Source organism: Lithobates pipiens, unplaced genomic scaffold (genome assembly GCF_037356315.1).
Source record: "Lithobates pipiens isolate NorthernLeopardFrog02 unplaced genomic scaffold, aLitPip1_a1.2 Scaffold_37, whole genome shotgun sequence".
NCBI classification, from domain to species: Eukaryota; Metazoa; Chordata; class Amphibia; order Anura; family Ranidae; genus Lithobates; species Lithobates pipiens.
The window spans coordinates 1,609,481-1,624,918 of NW_027507825.1; the positions used below are offsets into that span (position 1 = coordinate 1,609,481).

General features: G+C 49.5%; 1 protein-coding gene across 1 annotated transcript; it reads right to left on the reverse strand.

The window, feature by feature from the left end:
• Nucleotides 1-779: 779 nt before the first annotated feature.
• Nucleotides 780-14,003, reverse strand: LOC143956472 (fermitin family homolog 2; the record flags this gene model as incomplete). Its single annotated transcript, XM_077466654.1, is given in 3 exon segments — nucleotides 780-2,315; nucleotides 5,640-5,781; nucleotides 13,879-14,003. Coding segments are annotated over 3 exon segments (441 nt in total), but the record flags the coding sequence as incomplete, so codon positions are not given.
• Between the last annotated feature and the right edge of the window lie 1,435 nt (nucleotides 14,004-15,438).

A 15,438-nucleotide genomic window follows, 5' to 3' on the forward strand; every position in this document is an offset into this window, starting at 1 on the left:
AACCACATATACTGTCTGCAAATTCCTTTCACCAAGCAGTTTTCTATTTACAAATTTTCCCATCACTGTGGTTGAAAATGAACATCGATTTGACCCCCACTAACGATTAGAAAATTGAACAAACGTTTTTAAAATTAATTTTTTTTTGGAGGGAAGATCTCCTCTAATAGTATATACAGTATATCTCTTCTGTCTGTCTGTTCTTAGAGTGGATCAGAGACTTTGCTCTCTAACCATATAGTTGGTTACTTATATTTACCACTGCATAGAGATGTTAAAAAAAAAAAAAAAAAAAAAAAAAAAAAAACTATTTTATTATTAAACGTTACATATTAACTAAATTATACATCACACTTCTTTCTTTTTTTTCAAGATTATTAACCGATGTATCGATTAATCAAAATTATAATCGTGCAACCTATCGATTATGAAAATAATCATTAGTTGCAGCCCTAATTGACAGGTGGTGAGGAGTTGATATGTTGCCTCCTCACTACCCAATTTTAAACGAATGATTGGCGTGCAATGCACGTGATTGCGACGCGGTAGTAGGGCAGTTAGAGCTTTAAATCAGGTGTGAGGAGGCGACGCTGCGCCCGGTGATCTTTGACTCCTCCCACGTGGTTCAGGTAAATCTCCACCTCTTTAAAAAAGGTAGCCCACCCCGGCTATAAAAACACTCCTAAAACTTTACTTTTTTTTTTTTTTTTTTTTAAATACCATGACCTGCGCCCCCATCCTGCGCCCCCACGAACTGCAATTATTCGATGACAAAAACATATTGTAGCAACATCCTTTAATACTAAAATCAAAATACAGAATACATTCATAAAGGCATATTTTTAAATGTAGATATAATAGGCAAAACAAAAAAAAAAACAACAAAAAAAAAAAAGTGAGTAAAGTAATAACAAAAAAAAAAAAAAAAAAAAACACTGTACAATTTTATAAAATCTGTGTTTTTACATAAGTTACACAAAAAAGAAATGATACTTCATTAGACCTTTACTTCATATTGTCATGAACATTGCATATTTGACGCAGTTACGCTGGTGAATACTACATGTTCTTTAATACTATAAGGTGTAGACAGTAGAAGGTATATCGGGGGGAGGGCGACGTGATTCGTGGACTTCGTAGCGTATTCTTGCCCAGGCACAGAGGTGACGCCCATTTCTATTGAGCCAATATGGCGTCTTATCTGCTTGGCGGGCATTTGAGGCACTTCACGAGGCAATGGTTGCGATGGCCATTTTTTAATTTTTTTATATATTGGCCTCCACCAAAATGGTCGATAAAGAATCAGAAGGCGTTTTATTGTTGGTTTATCCAATCAACAGTTCGACGGGGAATCGATGACACCAATCAGGCACTTCGTGAAGCTAAAGTAGGAACGTCCATTTTGCAGGTCGTCCAAAAACATTCATATGCAAAAAAAAAAACACTCTGCCGCATGTCAAGTTTTGAGACCATCGACTGGCTTTTTTTTTTTTCAGAATGGTGGCAACCACTGTAGTTAGGCAACAGCCACCCTATAATAGGACATGTCCTTGAGGACCATTGTGTTCTTCAAACAGCACAATACTTCAACGTTGACCTAATTGCTTTACAAGGTTAAAAAAAAAAAAAAATGAAAAAAAAAAAAAAGGCAGATTTTTTAATTGTTTTTTTACAAAATCCAGAAAAACGGTCAACTTGTTTTCTTCTAGGTCAGTGAAATATAAAAAGACATGCGTTCCACCAGACCGGTTGAAGCCCTGCACAGTCATGTCGTTAATGGCTTTAAAAAAAAAAACACTTGCACCTTCCTTTTGCTTAGTTCATAATTTAGCCCCCAGATAAAAAAGGACCCCCTGCGAGTCTCGGGTCTCCGGCGAAACGCGTGACACTCCCGCCATGTTCTTGGACCGCCGGCAGGAACTTGATGCATCACGGTGGTAGAAGATGGAAGTGCTTTAGTTAGTGCACACAACTCGCAAAAAAATTTTTTTTTCTTTTCATAGAGTGGATATATTTCAAGCTTATGTTTATTTTATTTATTTTTTCTTAAGCAGCATACTTAGGAAAAAAATAAAGATAGGACAGCTCTGATAAATGAGGTGTGGGGGGGGGGGGTGGAGTGGGGAGCCGAGTCATTGCACTCACACCCATCCGCTTGTGAGTTTAAAGAACATTTCTTCATCCAGACTTTCATTCTGGTCCTTGGCCCGCGTGGACAGGAAGATGTAGCCACCAATAAATTCATGAACTACTTTGCAATCTACTTCTGTGCAGATGAAGGAGAGCCTCATTTCATCGGCAAACTCTACGGTTACCTGGAAGACAAGAGCCGAGGGTCACATACTAGAGCCGAGGGTCACATACAAGAGCCGAGGGTCACATACAAGAGCCGAGGGTCACATACAAGAGCCGAGGGTCACATACAAGAGCCGAGGGTCACATACAAGAGCCGAGGGTCACATACAAGAGCCGAGGGTCACATACAAGAGCCGAGGGTCACATACAAGAGCCGAGGGTCACAAGCTGTCCGCATGCTGAAAACGCAACGCGAGGTTACTTGGGGCCTTACATATCAACATGTTCCTCTATAGAAGCCATTGTCAACCAGTGTTCCTTATATTGTGGCTGATTAACCTCCTATTTTATGGTGCCTGGGGACAAAATGTCACATGGCAAAGCCAGCTGCATGACACCAATGATCTTTTTAGCTGTCTGCAAGGGTTGTCTTCTGACCACCACCGTAAGGAGGGCATACTGTCCAGTAGATACCAATTTATGGAGTGTTTTTCCCACTGACGTCCAAAGATTTGGTTCCAGCAGGGGTTCTCCAAGCATCAAAAGGATACCTAGGACCATATGCATCAACGTGTTCTCCTACAGCAGCCATCATCAACCAGGGTTCCTTATGCTGTGGCCAATTGACCCTCAACTGGATGGTGGCCTGGGGCCAAAATGCCACTTGGCAAAGCCAGCTGCATGACACTAATGATCTTTTTAGCTGTCTGTAAGGATGGCTTTCTTTCCATTGGACACCAATGTAAGGGGTGTTTTTCCCATGGGCACCCAAAGAATTGGTTTCATCAGGGGCTCTCCCCCCCCCCCCCCCCGAGACATAAAATGGTTTCAAGGCTTCCTCTAAAACAAAAAAAGGCTGCCCTACAGCTACCAACCAGAATTAAAGAGTCACTTTGCCCATCCAGAAGTCTAGGATAAGATGGAAACAGGTCTTGGGTCAATGTAATAAAGTCATTCATTGTGTTCGGAGCTCTTCTACAAAAACAGGAGGCCGCTGCAGAGGTCATCCAGAAATCATGTGTAATAGTAGCAGAAAGAGCCAAAAACCGATGAGTCCAAACATTTTTGTTGATTCCACAAGAAAGCATTTCGGGGGTCAAGAATCCCCCCTTCATCAGGGCTACAAAAAAAAAAAAAAAAAAAAACACATACAACTCGAAGTAACTGCTATGAAAAGCATTAATAAATTGGGAAAAATACCCCCAAAATATGAAAAAGTGCCAAAAACTCCACGAGGAACACTTTGGGTTCAGACTTTGATTTTGCCAGACTGGGCAATTAGTGTTTCTTTTTTAATTCGTGTTTTATAAAAGACTCCCAAAGATGTTGATTTGGTGCTCTTTTTAGATCTACTACACGTGTATTTCTGAATCTGGGTGACGGCCACCTCCGAGGAGGCCTTGTGTTTTGTGGAAGAGCTCCCAAACCCAAGCCATCAGGCTCGATTTATTTCCTTTTTATTTTTTACATTGAACGAAGATTCGTGTCCAGCTCCTCATTTCCATCCAAGACGTTGTTTTGATGCTCTCTGGATCTTTTGGACTTTGCTAGCTGCCCGACGTCCGATCTTTTTTTTTTTGCTGTCTGTAAACCCTTATCTCTAGGGCTCTTCTAAAAAAACGGGAGGCTGCTGTAGGGGGCGGAGGTCATCCAGAAATCATGTGTAATAGTGATAAAAAGGACCCCCCAAAACATCTGAGTCGTCCAAAGATTTTTACCGATCCCACAAGAATTTCTGGGGCCAAAAAACCCCCCCCCCAAAAAACCCCTCTTCATCAGGGCTACATAAAGCATACGAATTGAAAAAAGTATTGACAACCAAAGAAGAAAAATTGCCCCTAAAAAATGAAAAACTCGGAAAAGTGTTAAAATGATCACCGATAGGCTTGTGCAATTCGTTCCGTAACGAATCGAAATCCGGCCGAATTTTGCATCTTTCGGACATTCGGATGCATCCGAATGTCCGAATAAAAAAATAACAAATTACAGCGAATACGAAAGAAATATAACGAATGAATTCGACACGATTCAACATTATTTCAACTGCATTCGAAAATATTTTGTGACCCGACTTTAGGGCCATGTATCTCGGGGTCACTTGGCGCTAGACACTTCAAGTAGTGCTAGTAGTTTTGTGTTCGCATACCAAATTTGGGGTTTCTAGCTATAAGTGATCCCGAGATATGTGGCCCCAAAATCGGGTCACAAAATGTTATTAGAGCAAAGAATGACATTTTGTGACCCGATTTTGGGGCCACATATCTCGGGGTCACTTATAGCTAAAAAAAACAAATTTGGTATGCAAACACAATGGTACTAGCACTACAACATATCCAAATATGGAGTTTCTAGCACCGAGTGACCCCGAGATACATGGCCCTAAAGTCGGGTCACAAAATATTTTTGAACGTGGTTGAAATATCAAATCATGTTGAAATCATTTCGAATCCGGTAGAAATATTTTCGAATGTGGCCGATTTTTCGAATTCGGTAGAAAACTAAACGAAATCCGAAAACGAATTTAAGGAAGTTAACGAATATAACTAAACGAAATTAATGAATTAACGAATTAAAACGAAACGAAACGAAACAAATTTTCCTTTTGCACATGTCTAATCACTGATAATAATCCCCCACATGAAGAATATTTTGAGTTCAGTGGTTATTTTGTGGTTATGTGGTGAAATTTGTCACTTTTCATTGGTTTTAGGGGCAATCTTTTTTTTTTTTTTTTTTTTTTTTGTAGCTCTGATAGAGAGCGATTTAGTGGCCTCAAACTCTTTGGCTGCCCAATGTTTTCTTGTGAAATTGATAAAAAAAAAAAAAAAAAATCTTTGGACTCCCAAGATGGCGTTTTGGTGCTCTTTTCGGCTCTATTACACATGGATTTCTGGGCGAGCTCCACCTCCGAGGTGGCCTCCTGGTTTGTGGAGAAATCTTCCAAACTCAAGCCACCAGGGCTCAATTTAATGCCTTTTTTTTTTCTATTGACCGGAGAAGATCTATATCCAGCACCTCATTTCCATCCAACAAGTTTTGGAGGCTCTTTTTGGATCTTTTTTTAGAGACTTTGCCCATTCAGGTCAATACAAGGCAATTGTATTTCCCCAACATCTACTTATCCAAGCAAGCAAATGGCAGATAGCTGGATGAGAGAACCTAGTAAACAGTTATCTCGCTTGGAAATCCATTTAAAAACGTTGAAATGAATGGGCCTGCCCTATGCGTGCCAAAATTGAACAAAAAATGGCGAGCGGGAGCGCTCATTCCTGTGAACGGGGCCTAAAGCTCACATTATAAAGCTAAGCAATAACAAAAGAGGATCATTTCCAGAGGAGTATTACCATTTTTATTTCCCAGTTGACGTTCCATTGTTTCATGTTGCTGAACCTCCACGTTTTAATGGCGTCGCCGGTGTTGGCATCCATCCTGATGAGCCGGTTATAGGTAATGCCAATCAGTTCCTCCTTCTTCCCACCTTGGAACCTGATGATAAAAAAAAGGACGGCACGTGAATCTATACAATTTCCGCAAGAGACCTCAGGGCGCTACTATGGGCTAAAACTACGCCAAAAATTTGCACTTCTGAAAATTTCTACAGCAATTTGCATTTTTTTTTTTGGCGATTTCTTCCTAGAAGATAAATATGGAAGACTAAAAAAAAAAGACTGGATACTGAGCCCGTGGCCGTTCTGACCATTCATTCCTATGGCTGGCCTGTGCTCATGGTGGGCCCGGCCACCGAAGGGAATACGGTTCATCCACAGGAATAATGGGCGTGATGCACAACGAACGCCCAGGAGGAAACATGTGCAGGGGTGAGTTTCTTTCTGCAGAGGCTGAGCAGTGAAGAACTCAGGAGCGGGATGAAGGTAAATGTTTAGTAGGTGGTCGCCACTTCGTGGGGTGGGGGGGCATTTTTACGTTGTCCATTATCTGGCATAGATAGGGTTTCAATCATGAAGGATACTAATGGATATGTTCAGAGGCATAGCTTGAAGCTTGTAGGCCCCGATGCAAAAGTTGACCTAGCACCCCCCCCCCACTACTTCCAACATGCGTGCCGATACATCCACTGTACACCAAGATACTCAAAGCGGCTTAAGGGTTTTGAGTTCCCAGAGTTCCTCTTTACATCAGAGGACAGGGACCCCTAACAGGTCACTTGGCAAAGCTCCTTTCCCTTCCCAGCACTGTATACAGCTTCCTCCCCCCCCCCCCCCAAACTACACACTACACTCCCATCATGGCTACAGGACGGCACTCTCCTCCTCTTAACCCCCTGAGCTCGGTTACCATTCCATGTTGCCAGCACACAGCACAGACACTTCCCCATCCTGGGGATGTTCTCACCCCCCCCGTGCTCCTCTCCATTCAGGAAAAGGCTCACGGCTTCCCCCCAGCCAATGAGAACAGAGGGGTGTGGACTGTGGAAGGCAAAGTAGAAGCCCAGTACTGGAGCGTGGCTGTAGGGCCCTAGGGTAAATTGGAGCTGGACTTTGTGGAGGATATGATAATATGACAGGGAGGCTGCAGGGGCCTCCTGGAGCTAGGAGCGGGGTTGCGATTGTGACCCCTGCAACCCCTTATGCTATGCCCATGGATACGTTTACTTTTTTCTGTTTGCATTTATTAATTTTCTGTCCCTTTCTTCATGACAGTGGCTCACAGGTGCATTGCTCTGGCTCCTGCAGACTATTCCTCCACCCATGGTCTGTACAGAGGTGAGGGCCTTCTGTAATGGAGCCGGAGGAACCATCAATGGACTATGAGGACGGTGACATCACTGCACTTGTGTGTCATCAAGATCAAAGAGTCACTCTACCACGGCTGCAGATGGGACCTCCATTCACAGATCTGTCTAAATGGAACTGTGAATGGATGACACGGCTGTTTGTGGGTGGAGCCATAAAATGGATCTGTGAATGGACGACATGGCTGTGTGGGTGGAGCCATAAAATGGATCTGTGAATGGACGACATGGCTGTGTGGGTGGAGCCATAAAATGGATCTGTGAATGGACGACATGGCTGTGTGGGTGGAGCCATAAAATGGATCTGTGAATGGACGACATGGCTGTGTGGGTGGAGCCATAAAATGGATCTGTGAATGGACGACATGGCTGTGTGGGTGGAGCCATAAAATGGATCTGTGAATGGACGACATGGCTGTGTGGGTGGAGCCATAAAATGGATCTGAATGGATGACATGGCTATGTGGGTGGAGCCATAAAATGGATCTGTGAATGGACGACATGGCTGTGTGGGTGGAGCCATAAAATGGATCTGAATGGATGACATGGCTATGTGGGTGGAGCCATAAAATGGATCTGTGAATGGACGACATGGCTGTGTGGGTGGAGCCATAAAATGGATCTGAATGGAAGACATGGCTATGTGGGTGGAGCCATAAAATGGATCTGAATGGATGACATGGCTATGTGGGTGGAGCCATAAAATGGATCTGAATGGAAGACATGGCTATGTGGGTGGAGCCATAAAATGGATCTGAATGGATGACATGGCTATGTGGGTGGAGCCATAAAATGGATCTGAATGGATGACATGGCTATGTGGGTGGAGCCATAAAATGGATCTGAATGGAAGACATGGCTGTGTGGGTGGAGCCATAAAATGGATCTGTGAATGGATGACATGGCTGTGTGGGTGGAGCCATAAAATGGATCTGAATGGAAGACATGGCTATGTGGGTGGAGCCATAAAATGGATCTGAATGGATGACATGGCTATGTGGGTGGAGCCATAAAATGGATCTGAATGGAAGACATGGCTGTGTGGGTAGAGCCATAAAAAAGTTCTGTACGGGGGGGAGGGGGGGGCATAGGAGAGGTACTCCAAAACACCTCCAAATCCCTAGTCTACCTAAGGCACAAAACCCCAAATGGGAGCTGATGGATACCCTCCCAACTGCCCCCCCCCATAAAACACCTGCAACCACACAGTAATCCTCAACCTGAAGTAGCCCCTGAGGAGCCAGCACCCCACTTTGAAACCTCAATGAGTTTTGTGCATTAAGTAGGGTAGGGGTTTGGAGTTGTTTTGGTTGGTTAGGTAGGTTTTGGGGTGTTGGGTGGGGGGGGGGTGGCGTGGATTAATGGGAGGTGGGGGTTAGGGGCTCTAACCAAACTTAAAATAAGCATTTGATCCCCAAGCAAAACGACTTAGTAATTGGTGGAGAAACCCTTGTTGGTGATCACAGAGGTCAGACGTTTCTTGTAGGTGGTGATGAGGTTTGCACATCTCAGGAGGGATTTTCTCCTCTCTTCTCTACAGATCTTCTCTAAATCCTGAAGGTTTCTTGGCAACTCGAATTTTCAGCTCCTCCATACATTTTCTATAGGATTAAGGTCTGGAGACTGGCTAGGCCACTCCATGACCCTAATGTGCTTCTTCTTGAACCGCTCCTTTGTTGCCTTGGTGGTATGTTTTGGGTCATTGTCATGCTGGAAGACCATCCATGCCCTCATCCAGAACACTGAAGATGGGTAAGAAGGTTCTCATCCAAGATCTTGCAATACATGGCCCAGTCCATTGGCACCTCAATGCGGCAAAGTCGGCCTGGACTTTTATCAAAGAAACAGCCCAAAGCATCATGTTCCCCCCTCCGTGTGTGACTGTAGGGATGGTGTTCATGTTCCCACCTCCGTGTGTGACTGTAGGGATGGTGTTCATGTTCCCACCTCCGTGTGTGACTGTAGGGATGGTGTTCATGTTCCCCCCTCCGTGTGTGACTGTAGGGATGGTGTTCTTAGGGTCATAGTCACCATTTTTCTTCTTCCAAACACGGCAAGTTAAAGCCAAAGATCTCAATTTTGGTCTCATCTGACTACAGCAGTTTCTCCCGATCCTTCTCTGAATCATTTAGATTTTCATTAGCGAACTTCAGACGGACCTGTACATGTGTCTTCCTGAGGAGGGGGACCTGTACATGTGTCTTCCTGAGGAGGGGGGACCTGTACATGCATCTTCCTGAGGAGGGGGACCTGTCCATGTGTCTTCCTGAGGAGGGGGACCTGTCCATGCGTCTTCCCGAGGGGGGGACCTGTACATGCGTCTTCCCGAGGGGGGGGACCTGTACATGCGTCTTCCCGAGGGGGGGGACCTGTACATGCGTCTTCCCGAGGGGGGGGACCTGTACATGCGTCTTCCCGAGGGGGGGGACCTGTACATGCGTCTTCCCGAGGGGGGGGACCTGTACATGCGTCTTCCCGAGGGGGGGGACCTGTACATGCGTCTTCCCGAGGGGGGGGACCTGTACATGCGTCTTCCCGAGGGGGGGGACCTGTACATGCGTCTTCCCGAGGGGGGGGACCTGTACATGCGTCTTCCCGAGGGGGGGGACCTGTACATGCGTCTTCCCGAGGGGGGGGAACTGTACATGCGTCTTCCCGAGGGGGGGGACCTGTACATGCGTCTTCCCGAGGGGGGGGACCTGTACATGCGTCTTCCCGAGGGGGGGGACCTGTACATGCGTCTTCCCGAGGGGGGGGGACCTGTACATGCGTCTTCCCGAGGGGGGGGACCTGTACATGCGTCTTCCCGAGGGGGGGGGACCTGTACATGCGTCTTCCCGAGGGGGGGGACCTGTACATGCGTCTTCCCGAGGGGGGGGGACCTGTACATGCGTCTTCCCGAGGGGGGGGGACCTGTACATGCGTCTTCCCGAGGGGGGGGGACCTGTACATGCGTCTTCCCGAGGGGAGGGACCTGTACATGCGTCTTCCCGAGGGGGGGGGGACCTGTACATGCGTCTTCCCGAGGAGGGGGACCTGTACATGTGTCTTCCTGAGGAGGGGGGCCTGTACATGTGTCTTCCTTAGGAGGGGGACCTGTACATGTCTTCCTTAGGAGGGGGACCTGTACATGTCTTCCCGAGGAGGGGGACCTGTACATGTGTCTTCTTGAGGAGGGGGACCTGTACATGTGTCTTCCTGAGGAGGAGGACCTGTACATGTGTCTTCCTGAGGAGGGGGGACCTGTACATGTGTCTTCCTGAGGAGGGGGGACCTGTACATGTGTCTTCCTGAGGAGGAGGACCTGTACATGTGTCTTCCCGAGGAGGAGGACCTGTACATGTGTCTTCCCGAGGAGGAGGACCTGTACATGTGTCTTCCCGAGGGGGGGGACCTGTACATGTGTCTTCCCGAGGGGGGGGACCTGTACATGTGTCTTCCCGAGGAGGAGGACCTGTACATGTGTCTTCCTGAGGAGGGGGACCTGTACATGTGTCTTCCTGAGGAGGGGGACCTGTACATGAGTCTTCCTGAGGAGGGGGACCTGTACATGTGTCTTCCTGAGGAGGGGGACCTGTACATGTGTCTTCCTGAGGAGGGGGACCTGTACATGAGTCTTCCTGAGGAGGGGGACCTGTACATGTGTCTTCCTGAGGAGGAGGACCTGTCCATGTGTCTTCCTGAGGAGGAGGACCTGTCCATGTGTCTTCCTGAGGAGGGGGAGCTGTCCATGTGTCTTCCTGAGGAGGGGGAGCTGTCCATGTGTCTTCCTGAGGAGGAGGACCTGTCCATGTGTCTTCCTGAGGAGGGGGACCTGTCCATGTGTCTTCCTGAGGAGGGGGACCTGTCCATGTGTCTTCCTGAGGAGGAGGACCTGTACATGTGTCTTCCTGAGGAGGGGGACCTGTCCATGTGTCTTCCTGAGGAGGGGGAGCTGTACATGTGTCTTCCTGAGGAGGAGGATCTGTACATGTGTCTTCCTGAGGAGGGGGACCTGTCCATGTGTCTTCCTGAGGAGGAGGATCTGTACATGTGTCTTCCTGAGGAGGGGGACCTGTACATGTGTCTTCCTGAGGAGGAGGACCTGTACATGTGTCTTCCTGAGGAGGAGGACCTTGCGGGGGCTGCAGGATTTCAGTCCATGGTGGTGTATTGTGTCACCAATGGTGTGTTTGGTGACTGGGGTCCCAACTGCCTTGAGATCCTTCACAAGCTCCTCCCATGTAGTTCTGGGCGGATCCCTCACTTTTCTCATGACCATCCTCACCCCATGAGGAGAAATCTTCCATGGAGCTCCAGACTGAGGACAATTGATGGTTATTTTGTATTTCTTCCATTTGTGAATAATCCCTCCGGCACTCGTCTCCTCTCACCAAGCTTCTTGCTGATGGTCTTGTAGCCCATCCCAGCCTTGTGCAGGTCTCCAATCTTCTCCCCGACCTCCTCTGACAGATCTTTGCTCTTCCCCATGATGGTGAGGATTGGAGGGAAGGGATTCTGTGGACAGGAGTCTTCTATACACATAACGAGTTGTTGTTAGGAGGACCTTCTTACATTGTCAGGACTGATCTGTGTACCACATGAGCACCTACTGGAGCCAGTCTGTGGGGGGAGGGTAATTGTTGGTTGGTTGGAGATCAAATACTTATTTTACTCCATTTATTACATTTGTATTGTGTGATTTCTCTGGATTTTTGGTTGATCTTCTGTCTCCATCATATAAAATACACCTCTGATAAGAATTATAGACCTTCATTTATCAGTGGGCAAAACTTTCACCACCTGCAGGGGAGAAGATCGTTATTCCCCGCTGTACATACCTCCTGAAGCCTGAATGAGAAACTCCCAGAGATGACAGATCCCTGTCCTGACTTGTTGCTAGGACGTTGCCAAGACACTCGCAGCCATTACTGCCCACCCTCATCCATCCAGGGGCGGACTGACCATTCGGGCACTGCCCGAGGGCCCCATGCCACTAAGGGGCCCCATCAGGGTTGCCAGCCTCATAAAACCAGGGGCAGTATGTAAAAAAAAAAAAAAATCACAAGATTATAGCTGCCCCGCCTCTCCGGTACCTTTTCAGTGTGCGTATACTGTCTGCGTGTGCGTATACTGTCTGGCCCCATAACCTATTTGCCCGGGGGCCCCACAATTCTCCTTTTGCCCAGGGGGCCCCACAATCTGCTCCTATTGCCTTGGGACCCCATAATCTCCTATTGCCCAGGGCCCCATGAGTTGTCAGTCCGCCCCTGCATCCATCACATGAGCAGTTGTGGAGGTCCCCCATCTCCTCTGTTGCGGTATCACTGAGCTCAGAACTACGGCGACGGGGGAGGGGGGGGCAGTAGAGAGCGCATGTGGTGGGGGAGGGGGGGCAGTAGAGAGCGCATGTGGGGGGGGAGAGGGGCAGTAGAGAGCGCATGTGGGGGGGGGGAGAGGGGGCAGTAGAGAGCGCATGTGGGGGGGGGAGGGGGGGCAGTAGAGAGCGCATGTGAGGGGGGGAGGGGGGGCAGTAGAGAGCGCATGTGGGGGGGGGAGAGGGGGCAGTAGAGAGCGCATGTGGGGGGGAGGGGGGGCAGTAGAGAGCGCATGTGGGGGGGGGGGAGGGGGGGCAGTAGAGAGCGCATGTGAGGGGGGAGGGGGGGCAGTAGAGAGCGCATGTGAGGGGGGGAGGGGGGGCAGTAGAGAGCGCATGTGGGGGGGGGAGGGGGGCAGTAGAGAGCGCATGTGGGGGGGGGAGGGGGGGCAGTAGAGAGCGCATGTGGGGGGGAGGGGGGGCAGTAGAGAGCGCATGTGGGGGGGGGAGGGGGGCAGTAGAGAGCGCATGTGGAGGGGGAGGGGGGGGGGGGCAGTAGAGAGCGCATGTGGTGGGGGAGGGGGGGCAGTAGAGAGCGCATGTTGGGGGGGGAGGGGGGCAGTAGAGAGCGCATGTGGTGGGGGAGGGGGGGCAGTAGAGAGCGCATGTGGGGGGGGAGGGGGGGCAGTAGAGAGCACATGTGAGGGGGGAGGGGGGGCAGTAGAGAGCGCATGTGGGGGGGGGGGGGAGGGGAGGCAGTAGAGAGCGCATGTGGAGGGGGAGGGGGGGCAGTAGAGAGCGCATGTGGTGGGGGGAGGGGGGGCAGTAGAGAGCGCATGTGAGGGGGGAGGGGGGGCAGTAGAGAGCGCATGTGGGGGGGGGGGGAGGGGAGGCAGTAGAGAGCGCATGTGGGGGGGGGGAGGGGGCAGTAGAGAGCGCATGTGGAGGGGGGAGGGGGGGCAGTAGAGAGTGCATGTGGTGGGGGAGGGGGGGCAGTAGAGAGCGCATGTTGGGGGGGAGGGGGGGCAGTAGAGAGCGCATGTGGTGGGGAGGGGGGGCAGTAGAGAGCGCATGTGGGGGGGAGGGGGGCAGTAGAGAGCACATGTGAGGGGGGAGGGGGGGCAGTAGAGAGCGCATGTGGGGGGGGGGGGAGGGGAGGCAGTAGAGAGCGCATGTGGAGGGGGAGGGGGGGCAGTAGAGAGCGCATGTGGTGGGGGAGGGGGGGCAGTAGAGAGCGCATGTGAGGGGGGGGGGGGAGGGGAGGCAGTAGAGAGCGCATGTGGAGGGGGAGGGGGGGCAGTAGAGAGCGCATGTGGTGGGGGAGGGGGGCAGTAGAGAGCGCATGTGAGGGGGTTTGAATTGGCTGGGAGTGTCTTAGCAACAGCCTAGCAACAAAGCTATGGAGGATGAAGCCATAAGTGGGAATTTCTCGGCCACTTACCTGCAAAGGCAGATTTTTTGATAAACGCATTCAATAAAATGTAACATTTTAACATTGCGGCTCACAAAGCCGCCTCCCCCGCCACAGACTGACCTGGCGATGAAGTGGGTCATGCCGAACTCCGGCAAGGATTGCCAGGCTTGGATAAACCTCATTTTTGCTTCTATGAGACTCATCTGGGCGACGTTCTGATGAGCTTCCAGAATCCGGGCCGTGATCTGCGGAGAAACGAAGATTTATCAGATCAGAAATATCACAAAACGGATTTCACAGTCTAACAGAGAAAGCGGGGGAGGGGTGACTGAAATACACACAGGACACCAAGAGGATCGAATCGGCTTTTATATCAGATTTATAAACACACACCGGACTGAACACCCGGACTGAACACCCGGACTGAACACCCGGACTGAACACCCGGACTGAACACCCGGACTGAACACCTGGAGAATTTCTCATACAGGTGCGCCGGATAAAGTGGAACGCCAGACAAAGGAATTACCTGCAGAGATAGTTGCGTTGCTGTTGGGCCGGTCATGTGATTTACATATTGGCGTCACACTGCAGAGCCAGGAAGGGACGGGTGAAACTTCACCGTACTAGAAGACCTCCAAAACATTCCGGTGTATACCACCCCCCCTACACCCCCTGTCTACACCCTCCAATGGCAGCCTCCCATAATGTACAGCCTAGTCTACGGAATGAAGGGACGGACATGACACATAGCGGTCTATGGAATGAAGGGACGGACATGACACATAGCGGTCTATGGAATGAAGGGACGGACATGACACACGGCGGTCTATGGAATGAAGGGACGGACATGACACGCCGGTCTACGGAATGAAGGGACGGACATGACACATAGCGGTCTATGGAATGAAGGGACGGACATGACACGGCGGTCTATGGAATGAAGGGACGGACATGACACGGCGGTCTATGGAATGAAGGGACGGACATGACACATAGCGGTCTATGGAATGAAGGGACGGACATGACACATAGCGGTCTATGGAATGAAGGGACGGACATGACACATAGCGGTCTATGGAATGAAGGGACGGACATGACACATAGCGGTCTATGGAATGAAGGGACGGACATGACACATAGCGGTCTATGGAATGAAGGGACGGACATGACACATAGCGGTCTATGGAATGAAGGGACGGACATGACACATAGCGGTCTATGGAATGAAGGGACGGACATGACACATAGCGGTCTATGGAATGAAGGGACGGACATGACACACGGCGGTCTATGGAATGAAGGGACGGACATGACACGCCGGTCTACGGAATGAAGGGACGGACATGACACATAGCGGTCTATGGAATGAAGGGACGGACATGACACGGCGGTCTATGGAATGAAGGGACGGACATGACACATAGCGGTCTATGGAATGAAGGGACGGACATGACACATAGCGGTCTATGGAATGAAGGGACGGACATGACACATAGCGGTCTATGGAATGAAGGGACGGACATGACACATAGCGGTCTATGGAATGAAGGGACGGACATGACACATAGCGGTCTATGGAATGAAGGGACGGACATGACACATAGCGGTCTATGGAATGAAGGGACGGACATGACACATAGCGGTCTATGGAATGAAGGGACGGACATGACACATAGC